We start from the raw sequence: 14,424 nt of genomic DNA on the forward strand, positions 1-14,424 counted from the left end.
CACTAGGCCCCCTGTGTGGTTCTGGGATTTTTGCTCACCGTTCTTGTGATCATTTTGACACCACGTGGTGAGATCTTGCGTGGAGCCCCAGATGGAGGGAGATTATCAGTGATCCTGTATGTCTTCCATTTTCGAATAATTGCTCCCACAGTTGATTTTTTCACACCAAGCTGCTTGCCTATTGCAGATTCAGTCTTCCCAGCCTGGTGCAGGTCTACAATTTTGTTTCTGGTATCCTTCGACAGCTCTTTGGTCTTGGCCATAGTGGGGTTTGGAGTGTGACTGTTTGAGGTTGTGGACAGGTGTCTTTTATACTGATAACAAGTTCAAACAGGTGCCATTAATACAGGTAACAAGTGGAGGACAGAGGAGACTGTTAAAGAAGATGTTACAGGTCTGTGGGAGCCAGATATCTTGCTTGTTTGTAGGTGACCAAATACTTATTTTACTGAGGAATTTACCAATGAATTCATTAGAAATCCTACAATGTGATTTCCTGTATTCTTTCCCCTCATTCTGTCTCTCATAGTTGAAGTGTACCTATGGTGAAAATTACAGGCCTCTCTCATCTTTTTAAGTGGGAGAACTTGCACAAATGGTGGCTGACTAAATACTTTTTTGTCCCACTGTAGTTGGAAGCATAGCATTGTCCAAAATTTCTTAGTATGCCCCCTTAATACCTGTGCCCCATCTTCTGTGCTCGGATATGCATACCCAGAAAAAACAGGGCTAGAGTACACGGTCATGCATTGTGGTCTGTGTCACACACCTGCAGTCTTACAGGAGTTCATCAACAACTGTTTTCAAAACTTTCTCCAGAATATTGTAAGCGTCTGTCTGCATGATATCCTCATATACTTCAGGATCTAGCAACCCATCGCCAACACTTCTGCCATGTTTCTACTTGTTTCAGACACAATCATCTCTATACAAATTGGAGAAAACCAGCATCCGGATTGTTTGTCAACGAGCACCAAGGTGACTAGTCGTAACTCTTTCAGCTCATGGAATTCGTCTGAAACAACACAGTTTAGCAACACCCACGTCCACTGTCCTTATGGTTTTCATTCGCAAACGGGAACATAGCTTGGACAATATGCTGTCCCCTAGTCAGTTACCTCAAGTAGAGACTAGTAGGATTTGGCTACATGCGGTTGTAACACCTGTAAATGTTGCAAATATGTAACTAAATGTAACCAATTTACATCTACAGTCTTGGGGAAAGTATTACAAATGAATGACTAAATTAAATGTGCAACTGATAATGTTATATATACATATAGTCTCGGGCCACTTTATTAGGTGCACCTTGCTAGTACCGGGTTGGACCCACTTTTGCCTTCAGAACTGCCTTTCTACTTTCTACAAGGTGCTGAAAACATTCCTCAAAGATTTCGGTCCATATGGACTGCAAATTTGTCTGCTGCACATCCATGATGCGAATTTCCAGTTGCACCACATGCCAAAGGTGCTCTATTGGCTTGAGACCTGGTGACTGTGGAGGCCATTGGAGTACAGTGAACTCATTGTCGTGCTCAAGAAACAAGTTGTAAACGATGCTCAATTGGTATTAAGAGGCCCAAAGTGTGCCAAGAAAATGTCCCCCACATCATTACACCACCAGCAGCAGCCTGAACCATTGATACAAAGCACGATGGATCCATGCTTTCATATTGTTAATGCCAAAGTCTGATACTGCCACCTGAGTGTCGCAGCTGGAATTGAGACTCCTCAGCCCAGGCAACTTTTTTCCAGTCTTCCATTGTCCAATTTTGGTGAGCCTGTGCGAATTGTAGCCTCAGTGTCCTGTTCTTGGCTGTTAGGAGCGGCACCCAATGTGGTTTTTTGCTGCTGTAGCCCATCTGGTTCAAGGTTCGACATGTTGTTCGTTCAGAGATGGTATTCTGCATACTTTGGTTGTAACAAGTGGTTATTTGAGTTACTGTTCTGTCATTTCGAACCAGGTATTTTCGTCCACACAACTGCCGCTCACTGGATATTTGCTCTTTCCCGGACCATTCTCTGTAAACCATAGAGATGGTTGTGCGTGAAAATCCCAGTAGATCGGCAGTTTCTGAAAGACTCAGACCAGCCAGTCTGGCATCAACAACCATGCCACGTCAAAAGGCACTTCTTCCCTATTCCCATGCTTGGTATATATATATACAGTATCTCACAAAAGTTAGTACACCCCTCACATTTTTGTAAATATTTTATTATATCTTTTCATGTGACTACACGGAAGAAATTACACTCTGCTACAGTGTAAAGTAGTGAGTGTACAGCCTATATAACAGTGTACATTTGCTGTTCCCTCAAATATAACTCAACACACAGCCATTAATGTCTAAACCTTGGCAACAAAAGTGAGTAATATTGAGGGCCCAAAGTGTTAATATTTTCCTGCACAGCCTTCACCCTCTTGGGCATGGAGTTCACCAGAGTGTCATAGGTTGCCACTGGAGTCCTCTTTCGCTCCTCCATGACGACATCACGGAGCTGGAGGATGTTAGAGACCTTGTGCTCCCCCACCTGCTGCACAGATGCTCAGTAGGGTTTAGGTCTCGAGACATGCTTGGCCAGTCCATCACCTTTACCCTCAGCTTTTTAGCAAGGCAGTGGCTGTCTTGGAGGTGTGTTTATGGTCGTTATCATGTTGGAATACTGGCCTGCGGCCCAGTCTCCTAAGGGAGGGGATCATGCTCTGCTTCAGTATGTCACAGTACGTGTTGGCATTCATGGTTCCCTCAATGAACTGTAGCTCCCCAGTGCCGGCAGCACTCATGCAGGCCCAGAAAGTGCCGGCAGCACTCATGACACTCCCACCACCATGCTTGACTGTAGACAAGAAACACTTGTCTTTTTACTCCTCACCTGGTTCCGGCACACATGATTGACATCATCTGAACCAAATACGTTTATCTTGGTCTCATCGGACCACAGGGCATGATTTCAGTAAGCCTTGTCCTTAGTCTGCTTGTATTCAGCAAACTGTTTGTGGGCTTTCTTGTGCATCATCTTTAGAAGAGGCTTCCTTCTGGGACAACAGCCATGCAGACCAATTTGATTCAGTGTGCGGCATATGGTCTGAGCACAGACAGGCGGACCCCCCACCCCTTAAACCTCTGCAGCAATGCTGGCAGCACTAAAATATCTATTTCCCAAAGATAACCTCTAGCTATGACGCTGAGCACGTGCACGAGTGGAACCTGTCCTGTGAAACTGCTGTATGGTCTTGCCCACCATGATGAAGATCACTTTCAGGGTCTTGGCAATCTTCTTATAGCCTAGGTCATCTTCTTGCAACAGATATTTTTTTCAGATCCTCATTGAGTTCTTTGCCATGAGGTGCCATGTTGAACTTCCAGTGACCAGTGTGAGAGTTGAACACGCCTCCCCATTCACACCTGAGACCTTGTAACACGAATGAGTCACATGACACCAAGGAGGGGAAATGGCTAATTGGGCCCAATTTGGACATTTCCACTTAGGGGTGTACTCGCTTTTGTTGACAAGGTTTAGACATTAATGGTTGTGTGTTGTTGTACAACAGCAAATGTACAATGTTATACAGGCTGTATACTCACTACTTTACATTGTAGCAGAGAGTCATTTCTTCAGTGTTGTCGCATGAAAAGATATAATAAAATATTTACAAAAATGTGAGGGGTGTACTTTTTAGTCCCCTATGGACTTACCGGTACATCCATAAAACGCATCTCAAGAAACCCCTATGGACATACCGGTACTTCCTGACCTTCTTGCAGCAGCAGGGACACATAGGCATCGCTGGCTTACTGGTTTCCGATCTCGTGTAACAGCTGCTACTGCAACTGTTACTGTTTTAAAGAGCATTCCCTTCCGGGTCTCGTCACTACTGACATCACCCGGAAGGTCATCGGAGGACAAGATATCCCTTAGGGTCTGTCTAGACCCTGCTGGGATAGCCGATTGCTCCGATGAGGCACTGATCACAGACACAAGTGATGAAGATATCCCATATGCTTCATCGCACAGGAAAAAACCCTAATCACATTGCGCTAACACGACATCTAAAAGGTATAACCCCCTTTCTCCCATTTACAACCCCCAAACCCATTGAAACATAAGTATGAAAAATATTACCCTATAGGGTACTACATGTAAGGGATGGATATGGCCCTCTAGAAAAAACAAACTAAGGATGCGGGGTATTTCTGGAATCAGGAGATGCAGCTAAACAATTTTGGCTGGGTTACTCTGGCGTAAAACACATACCCTGTGCCAAATATCTAAGCAGCACAGAAGTGTTGGTGAAAAAAAGCGCAGGAAATAATTTCACCTTTGTCAGTGATTGGTGGTGAAATAGCTGCATGAAGAGTGCCCAAATACCCCTGATAGGATAGTCTAGGTTGTCAGCTTTACAAAAATATATACTTTTGTGGATATTTTTGGTTTGTTTAAAATTAGAGTTGCAATACCATCATACCTAATGTAAAAATTCTACAGATCTGTAAAGAATGATGTACACCTTATATTATGTTCCCTATAAGTGCTGGGAAAGTATGGAAATTATATATAAGTTGAACATTTCTGAAATCAGGAAACCTGAATTGATAAACCTGGAAAGAATTTTCTTTCACACTAACCGACAATTAAAATCTTGCATTTTGGAACACCTTATTATTGTTGAAGATGGGGTGATTACCTCCTCTATAGACAGACATTTTTATAAATAAACTGGAGGTGATCTTCGTCATTGAAGGCAGTGTGGTGGCACCGGCGTTTGCAGGAATTTATCCTGGGCTAGAAGGGCATTCTTCTTTCCCTTTTCCTGCTTTCTTTTCTAGGTGAGAGATTTCTGCTCTCCTGAAGATCCTGTTGGAAAGCATATGGGATATCTTCCTCACTGAAGATCCTCTAAATCTTCCCGGTATTGCAAAAGCCATAGATTTCTCCCTTCAGTTGAGGTCAGAGTCTTACTGCTTTTTCTGCAGAAGATCTCTGAAGATGTTAAAGTCTTTCTTGGTTCTTGGCTAGATATTCTTGCGCTAGCTGCCACTCTAGTAATCAAGGTATCTCCTAACTGCATCAGAGGCAAAAGAGCAACAAATTAACTTGACTTTGTATCTGACCGAGCATCCAGTAAACTCGCTTTAAACACTTTGTGACCTTAAGACGTTCTAGTCTGTTTTTTTTCTTTTTTTCTCTTTATTTTATTTGAGATTTTTTAAACATTTTGTTCACAAGTTTGAATTACATCGTTTGAATTACATCAGTAGGGTATTACAAAAAAAAAAAAAAAGAGAGGAATTCTTGAATGGAATTATAAGAGGTTAAACACTTGCTCAAGACAGACAAGACGTCCAATCCTTATTCATTTCTATATTTCATTCTACTGAGTGTTTTATGATTATTTAGAAATTTTCTAAGCAGACAAACAGTATACTCCTAGCCAGACCAAATAGGAAAAAAAAAAGCGCAAGAAATAGGTTACAGCGTATTTTCTGGTATAGGCTGTAGATTTGGCAACCAAGTGCCAATTACAAAACCACACATAACATTCATACATCAAACAGTCACACATGGGAGACAATGAGAAGCACTTGGGGGCTAACTATTAGTCATAGGTTAGGTCATGGTATGATATAGTATAACGTCCGCCCAGGGGTGACGTGAGAGGGAAATTAAGAGTTAGACCTCAAATAATAGGATTTCTAACATTCTCTAGATCAGTATCTCGAAGGTGTTTCCAAAGTAACCAGATATTATCAAATTTATCAAGCTTATTGATTTTAATATAGAACCCTCTTTCCATTGAGTACTGATGATTAATTTGGTTGATAACTAATCTCCATTCAGGTGGGCCTGTCTGTCTCCAGTTTCTAGCTATACATATTTTTGCGGCCATAAATATATGAATAATTAAAATTCTATGATTTAAATGGAGTTTCCCAAGTCCCAGATGGAAAAGAAACATCTGTGGATCTAATTGATCCTGGAAGTGAAAAAGTGAGCCAAGTAATTGAGATAAATTAAATCTTAGATTCAATAGTTGCGGGCACTCCCACCAAATATGGGCAAATGAGCCCATATGGGAGAGGCAACACCAGCATCTGTTTGAGTGTATACTACTAATTTTATTGAGTCTAGTTGGAACCAGATACCATCTATAAATAATCTTAATGTAAATCTCTATCAAGTTTATTGAATGAACATACTTTCTTATGAGAACCAAGGCCTGACGCCATTGGTCCAAGGAGGACTCAAAACTTAGCTCACTTTCCCACTTCAGGATCGGTGGATCTTTCTCATCTGTTTGCGTAGATAGTAGAAGTTTAGATGAAATTGAGATTTGTTTCTTTTTTTTGTGTGTTGTAAGCCAATGTTCTAGTTCCGGATTCCTTTCAATTCCTACCTGGTTAGTAAGGTTCTTAATCCTCAAGAAAGAGAATAATTCAGATGGTGGTAGAGAAAAAGATTTACATATCTGGGGAAAGGGCTCAATGGTATCTTGGTTTAACAAATTTCCAATGCAGGAGATACCGCATCTTTGCCATCTAGTCAGGTCTATATCTCTAATAAAATGACGGATAGCCTCAATTGGGGTAGAAGGCATAAGAGATCTTTTTATCCCCATAGTCCGTTTGAGTTTAAACAATGTTTTGAGTGTATCGTAAATTATGGGGTTCAGGATTTTTATATTTTTCAGTCGAAGTGTGTCAGCCCAAAACAAAAAATATAAATCACCAAGACCCATGTCAGATTCCTCTATATAAAGCCATCGTGGGGAGTTATTAGATTTTTTGTCCCAGGCCAGATAGTGGGTCAACATTGTGGCATCATGAAGTTTATTGATACTTGGATAGGATATTCCCCCGCTATTTGGTTTCTTGGTTAGGATATTATTTGTTATCCAGTCTGTTTTTTTCAGTTGCAGAGATCTCACCCCTCATCAGGAACTAGCCTCAACAATTGCCTCCTAAGCTTAAACAGTGCCGCTGAAATGCCTCGATGGCGAGGCATTAGCGACACTGAACACCTAGGTCGCACTGTGACCGCTCCGAAGAGTGTCACAAGCAACACTGAACAAGTTTAGTAGAAAATGGCCAGTTCCAATGAAAAAAGGCCAATAATATAAAAATAAAAAAGTACCAAAAATATATAACGGAACAGTTTGCTCCCTTAAAAACATGAATCAAGTTTTTTGTGGAAGAATATAATTTTGCTTTTATTTTTCTTTGACATTACCGTATTTGCTTGATTATAAGACAACCCTGATTATAAGATGACCCCCCAAAATCTGAATATTCATTTAGGAAAAAAAAGCCTGAATATAAGATGACCCTATAGGAAAAATGTTTTACTAGTAAATGTTAAATTATGTAAACTATGTAAACTTTTTTTTTTTTAAATAAAAGCTATGATTGAGAAAAATATTTTAGTTTTTATTCCTTTTATTTTCCAACATGCCCCCCAGTTATGCACATCTGCCCCCAGGCGTGCCACTCTGCCCCAGAAATGCCTTATTCCCCCTATATGCCACTGTGCCCCATGATATGCCTTTAACCCTCTAATTGCCACTGTGCCCCATGATATGCCTTTTAACCCTCTATATGCCTCTGTGCCCCATGATATGCCTTTTGACCCCCTATGTGCCACTCTGCCTCCAGAAATGCCTTATACTCCTTTAATTATCTTAAATGGGCTGTGGAGTGAAGTGGAGCCAAAGATGAACATGTATTAAAAGTAGAATAGTATCCACTTTCCCATTGATGACTGGAGGGAGACTGTGCATTTTGAAGAAGCCTTGTAGATGAGCTCATGTGAAGTGATGTGACCAGAGGAGAGGCGCTATAGACTGATACCAACGTTTGAAGTGACTATTTGGACGATATTGTCTGGCAAAGGACCTAAGTTTATATTCAAGTCTGAAAACCATACTAAGCAGTAGACTTGGGCACCGACCAACTCTTCGTATTAGTGTTTGTCTTTGTGGGGGAATACATTTTCGTATTCCGCAAATATTCGCCCGTTTCTGTCTTCAGTTCGGACGAATATTCGTGTTAGTTTTTTTTCTTAGTTTTTTCCGTTTTTTTTTTTTTAGAAGGGACCAGGGAGATTAGTAGACGAAGACTAACGCGAAGATTCTCAGTGACTCTAAAAACTTCACTGACATCCATCTTTGCAACAAGTCAGTTTATGACATTTCTACTCTTCTAGATCTGCCTTGGTGCACCCTAAGTGCTATTGTAAAGTAGAAACGTCTATTAGTAACACAAATCTGTAGAACACGCACACTGACAGAGCTGGGCTGCTGAAGTTCAAAACATGTACAAATAACGTGTCCTCTCACTACAAAGTTCCAAACTTCCTCTTGAAGCAACATCAGCACAAGCACTGTGCATCAGGAGCAAAAGCAAAGGTCCATAAAGAAGGTTTGATGAGTTTGGTGTGAAGAGACTCGAATGGCCTGAACGATGCCCGGACCTTAACCCTATGGGCTGGAACTCTGATTGGAAGTCAGCCCTTCTCATGAGCCTCAACATCATTCCATGACCTCATAAATGTTTTCTTTTGCAGAATGGGCACAAATTCCCACATACACACTCCAAAAGCTTCTTGAAAGCCTTCCCAAAAGAGTGGAGGCTGTTATAGCCTGAGAGGTTGGCCAAATCCATATTAATGCCCATGGTTTTGGAATGGGATTTTTCAAAAGGCTCATAGAGATGTAATGGTCCAGTGTCCACATATTTTTGTAACTTTTGTGTAAAAGTCACTTCTTTAATTCTGTGCGTGTGCATTAGACTTAAAATACAATATATATATATATATATACATATATAGATTATGTATTGCCTTTTTTTTGTCTTTTCCACAGATGCAATAACCGTACTCAGTGTGCTGTTGTAGCTGGACCAGATGTTTTCCCTGATCCATGTCCAGGAACTTACAAATATCTAGAAGTCCAATATGAATGTGTTCCTTACAGTATGTATATATTTTTCTTTTTAAAGGTTAAAATATACCGTATTGCATATAGCTTTTAGTGGTATGACAACATATGCTTACACATAAGATAATACTGGAACTGATAATTTTAAATAATAAAAAATGTATTAGTAAAAAAAATGTTAACAGATAACAAAATGTACTTCCTGATTAATGTTTTTCAAATGTGTGAATTTTGTTTAGTTTAATTCAGCATTTATCATTCTTTGTAACGTCTGAATTAGTTTCAGAAACATTCAATGAACCATTCAGATAAACCTTAATGGTTCGAAATCCAAGTTGACTCCCACTATTTCTCTAAGTTGTGTGGCAATTTATTGCCAAAAGCTTAGTAATTTGTAACAAGACCACCAGATATGAGGAAAATTTCCTTAGTCAGCCTCACATCTCCAGCACCTCTCTGAAGCTTGCGGATACATTTTAGCTATTCTGGCGGGAACTAAGTACCATCAGTTTAATATTTTGTAGTGCAATTCCGCTAAGTTGAGACAGTAAACTGACTGATTCTCTAACTGTTTTCAATTACCTATTCCAGTCTTCCCTATTGGATAATAACTTTAGGTCATCATTCCATTTCTCCCGTGCTGGGTGTGTCGAGTTTTGTTTAGCTAGAGTCAGCAAAGTCATAGCTGATGACACTGAATTTTTTTGTAATTGTAAACCTAATATTTGTTCTAATTTTTTTATTAAATCAGACATGTTATATTTATATTTATATTTAAGTAAGAAGCCCTATACCTTTCCTGGTATACTCCATTGTCAAAAAACACCCCATTATGTGTTCAGCAACATCTCCTGAGAACAGCGATGCCACCCATGCATTGGTTTTGGAGCTAGTTGGTGCTTTTTTGTTTTGGTCAGTCTGTGCCTATGCCCTATCTTTGAACTTCAATTTACCCCATCAAACCATTCATTTTTTTTAAAGCAGACACCCCTTGGGTATTTGAAATTCCAGTATTGTGATCTCAGGATGTTTGGGAAGATACACCACTCATTTAGCATTTGCTTATAAAAATAAACTTTTTTCGTATATTTTTTTTAAATATATTTTTGGACTTTTATTTTACATTTTGTTGAAACTGGATGGTTCCTCTGATGGTGACATCACTTCATAATTATTTTTAAATGTTACCACATTTTTATATATTTTTTTTTCATTTCAATTTTTTTATATTATTTTTACTAATCATATTGTGATTAGAAAGCCAGGCTCCATTGATTTGTATGGTTAAATGCAGCAGCAATGCAGAACTCCAGAGTTCCCAGGAGGGTCTGCACCATCTTGGAATCTTATGAGCAAAATCTCTCACAGTGGCGCTTGTGACCGCTGTCATAGTGTGTTTTGGAATGTTTGGTGTCGCTGAGTGCCTCGCTATCGAGACATTTTAGCGACATCTTTGAAGCTTAGATGTCGATTGTTGATGGCTTTCTAAACTCCTTTAAAACGGGTGTCCGATATTGACGCCCCAGCGAGGGGCCACACGGGGCCTTGATGCCAATCACGGTGTTGCTGAATGACTTGACATGGAGTCATTACAGCAACACATTTTAAGCGAAGAAAGAGATTGGAGATGAGGCACATCATTGGTCTTTAAGTTACTGTTTTTCTGTGACATGTCTGGCATGTCACTGGTTGTTAAGGGGTTAAATCAGGTGTCTGCCCCCATACAGTGTATCACGGATGTTGACACCTGGGGGTAAATTTCAGTGTTGCAGAATGCCTGAATGTGCCAGGCACATCATCGGTCATTATTGGGTTAAATAGGGATTTGCTAGTCCATTCTTTGAATTAGGGAAAAGAAAAAATGTTGGTGCGCTAAGCTAGTCTCAGGCTCAAATACCGTATTTGCTCGATTATAAGACGAGGTTTTTTTCAGAGCAAATGCTCTGAAAAATACCCCTCGTCTTATAATCGGGGTCGTCTTCTAATCAGAACTCAAATAGAGGTCTGATTAGGAGACTAAGATCCAGATCCCCCGCACCGCTGCAGGGGACCTGGATCCTCCTGTCGTCGCCCCCCCACACTTACCGGTGCTTCCGGAGGTGAAGTTGGCAGCGGGGGTTTGTATGCGTCCGTCGCAAATACCTTCCCCGACTGTCAGAGATCAGAGTTCCAGAGTTCCTGATCTCTGACAGCCGGGGAAGGTATTTGCGACGGACGCATACAAACCCCCGCTGCCAACTCCACCTCCTTCCGGCTGCCGCGGAATGAGACGTCAACCTGCTGCCCCGGCAATACAGCAGGAAATTGGAAGCACCGGTAAGTAAGTGTGTGTGTGTGTGTGTCATTTCTGGAATGCCTTACACCCCTATATGCCACTCTGGCACTTAGGGGGTTAAAAGGCATATTATGGGGCAGAGTGGCATATAGGGAGGTATAAGGCATTTCAGGAGGCAGAGTGGCGTTAAGGGGGCATTTAATAGTGCACTCTGCCTCCTGAAATGCCTTATACCTCCCTATATGCCACTCTGCCCCATAATATGCCTTTTAACCCCCTAAATGCCAGAGTGGCATATAGGGGTATAAGGCATTTCTGGAGGCAGAGTGCTCTATATAATGCCTTTTAACTCCCTTAATGCCACTCTGCCTCCTGGAATGCCTTATACCTCCCTATATGCCACTCTGCCCCATAATATGCATTTTAACCCCCTAAATGCCAGAATGGGATATAGGGGTATAAGGCATTTCTGGAGGCAGAGTGGCACATAGGGGGTCAAAAGGCATACCATGGGGCACAGTGGCATATAGAGGGTTAAAAGGCATATCATGGGCCACAGTGCCATATTGGTGTGGCAAGCCTGGGGGCAGATGTGCGTAACTGGGGGACAGGTTGGAAAATACAAGAAATAAAAACAAAAAAAATATATTTTTCTCAATCATAGCTTTTATTAAAAAAAATAGTTTACATGAATTAACATTTACTGGTAAAACTTTTTTCCTTTAGGGTCGTCTTATATTCAGGCTTTTTCTTTTTTTCCTAAGTTAATATTCAGATTTTGGGGGGTCGTCTTATAATCAGGGTCGTCTTATAATCGAGCAAATACGGTAATACAAATGTATAATATGAGGCCTACAAAACAGTGTGAGCATGCTGCAAATACAGTGTGTTGGCTGTACAATGTATACAAAAAACAAAATACTGTATTTTGTTTTTTGTATACATTCTTTGAATTAGATGAAATGACAACAGAAATTGGTTACTAAAACAGATAAGTAGTTGAAAATTATCATAAAAATGTTGTTTTTTCTGTGCATGTAAACACCAAATATAATTTGCTATCCATGCAACTACCAGTCTTGCTATCAAAAGACTGTGTTGTCACTGGGACTCAGTGGTGACTCTAGAAATAATATAATGGGGGGAGGGCACATAAGATACCACAGTCAAAACTGGGGGGCAGTAATAATTTCCACCATTAAATCATATTACTGAAGAAACATATATACATATACATAGATAATACTTGGTCATTCAACATAGGAAGCCTGAAGCCACAATTTAGTGTGACTAATACTTGAAATAAATATTATTATATAAATAAGAGTAAATAACACAATACCTTATCCTTTCCACTAAATGATTTCAGGGCCTTGAATGTTTTGTCCCCTGAAGTCACTACAAATTCAGGAGGGCATTTTTACTTTGGATAAGTAATAATGAAATAGTTCCTACTGTAAATTAAGTGCCAGGAAACAGATAACCAAACACACACACCAGGACAGGCTTTTCCCACGCCGACACCCAGACACACACACCAGGACAGGCTCTGCCACACTGACACCCATACAGATACACCAGGACAGGCTCTGATACACCAACACCAAAAAACACACGCACCATCACATTACATTTATTTATAAAGCGCCAGCCGATTCCGCAGCGCTGTTACATTCATTAGAACAATTTATAAACACATACAATAACACATACAATAACAAACTGGTGCAAAGCAAAAGAGGGCCCTGCTCTTGTGAGCTTACAATCTAGTCGGTGGTTGAAGGGAGTGAGACAATAGAAGAGGACTGCTTTGATGGGGATGAGTTGATCTGTTTGTGAGGATGTGTTGAAGCTGTGTGTTCAGATGGCTTTGATTAGGATGATGGTTGGGAGCACTGTAAAGGAATGTTGAATGCTTCCTTGAACAAGTGGGTTTCAGAGAGGTTTTGAAAGTCGCGTATGAGGCAGAAAGTCTGATAGAACGGGGAAGGGAATTCCACAGGAGGGGAGCGGCACGGGTGAAATCCTGAATACGGGAGTGGGAAGAGGTAACAACAGTAGAAGAAAGCCGCAGGTCGTGAGAGGAGCGAAGAGGGCGGGTAGGGAAGTATTTGGATAGGAGGAGTGCCGAGTTGTTGAGGGCTGTATAGGTCAGGGTTAGAAGTTTAAATTTGATTCTGAAGGGTATGGGGAGCCAATGAAGTGATTGGCATAGTGGAGCAGCGGATAAGGAGTGGCGGCAGAGAAAGATTAATCTAGCTGCAGTGTTGAGGATGGATTGAAGCGGTGAAAGGTGGAGGGGGAGACCGGTTAATAGGCAGTTGCAATAATCCAGGCAGGATATCACAAGGGAGTGGATTAGTAATTTGGTGGTATCTTGCGTGAGGAAAGGGCAGGATTTGGTGAAGGACTGAATGTGAGGGATGAAGGTGAGAGCAGAGTCGAGGGTGACACCAAGGCAGCGAACCTGGTTTGTTTGTTGGATAGTGGAGTTATCAACAGTAATAGAGATGTCAGGAAAAGTGGACATAGCAGATGGCGGGATTGCCATGAGTTTGGTCTTAGAGATGTTGAGCTTTAGGTAACGGGACGCCATCCATGATGCAATTCTTGATAGACAGTCAGTGAGGCGAGTTAGAAGAGAAGGGGAAAGGTCAGGAGCAGAAATATAGAGTATGTAATCTGCATATAGGTGGTACTGGAAACCAAAGGAAGAAATATTTTTTCCGAGGGAAGAAGTGTAGATGGAGAATAGCAGAGGCCCATGAATTTAGCCTTGAGGAACACCAGTAGATAGTGGTAGGTGAGAGGAGCAAGTTCCAGTATGCTAGCACCAAAGGCACTCACCGCAGGAGATCCTCTGCACAGGGAACTACCAGCTAACTCAGGACGATCCCAACCGTGAGGAAGCCGCAGTGAAAGCAGAAAAAGGTAGGTACTGAGCTGAAGCAGCAAGGCGCAGCAAGCAGCAGGTGATAAGAACAGGATGGCCAAGTCTTAACACAAAGCGGATAGTCAGATGAGCCAGGGGTCAGGTACACTAAGCGCGTAGTCAGACGAGCTGGGTCGGTAATCAGCAGTCACAGGCAGAGGTACAAAATCAGCAGGCAAGAGGGTAGTCAGGAAAGCAAATGGTCAACCAAAGTAGCAGTAACAATCTCAACAAAGTAAATAGACCACAACAGGGTGACTGTGAGGAGTACTACCGTGTTTT

At 41.3% G+C, this 14,424-nt stretch overlaps 1 protein-coding gene across 1 annotated transcript in view; it reads left to right on the forward strand.

Moving 5' to 3' along the window:
* ADGRL3 (adhesion G protein-coupled receptor L3) overlaps nt 1-14,424 on the forward strand; it is a 792,897-nt gene that overhangs the window by 107,991 nt on the left and 670,482 nt on the right. The window contains exon 4 of the mRNA XM_053463509.1: nt 8,861-8,970. Coding sequence (XP_053319484.1) covers nt 8,861-8,970 — 110 coding nt within the window. The remainder of the gene's footprint in view (nt 1-8,860; nt 8,971-14,424) is intronic.

Source organism: Spea bombifrons, chromosome 1, assembly GCF_027358695.1.
Source record: "Spea bombifrons isolate aSpeBom1 chromosome 1, aSpeBom1.2.pri, whole genome shotgun sequence".
Taxonomy (NCBI): domain Eukaryota; kingdom Metazoa; phylum Chordata; class Amphibia; order Anura; family Pelobatidae; genus Spea; species Spea bombifrons.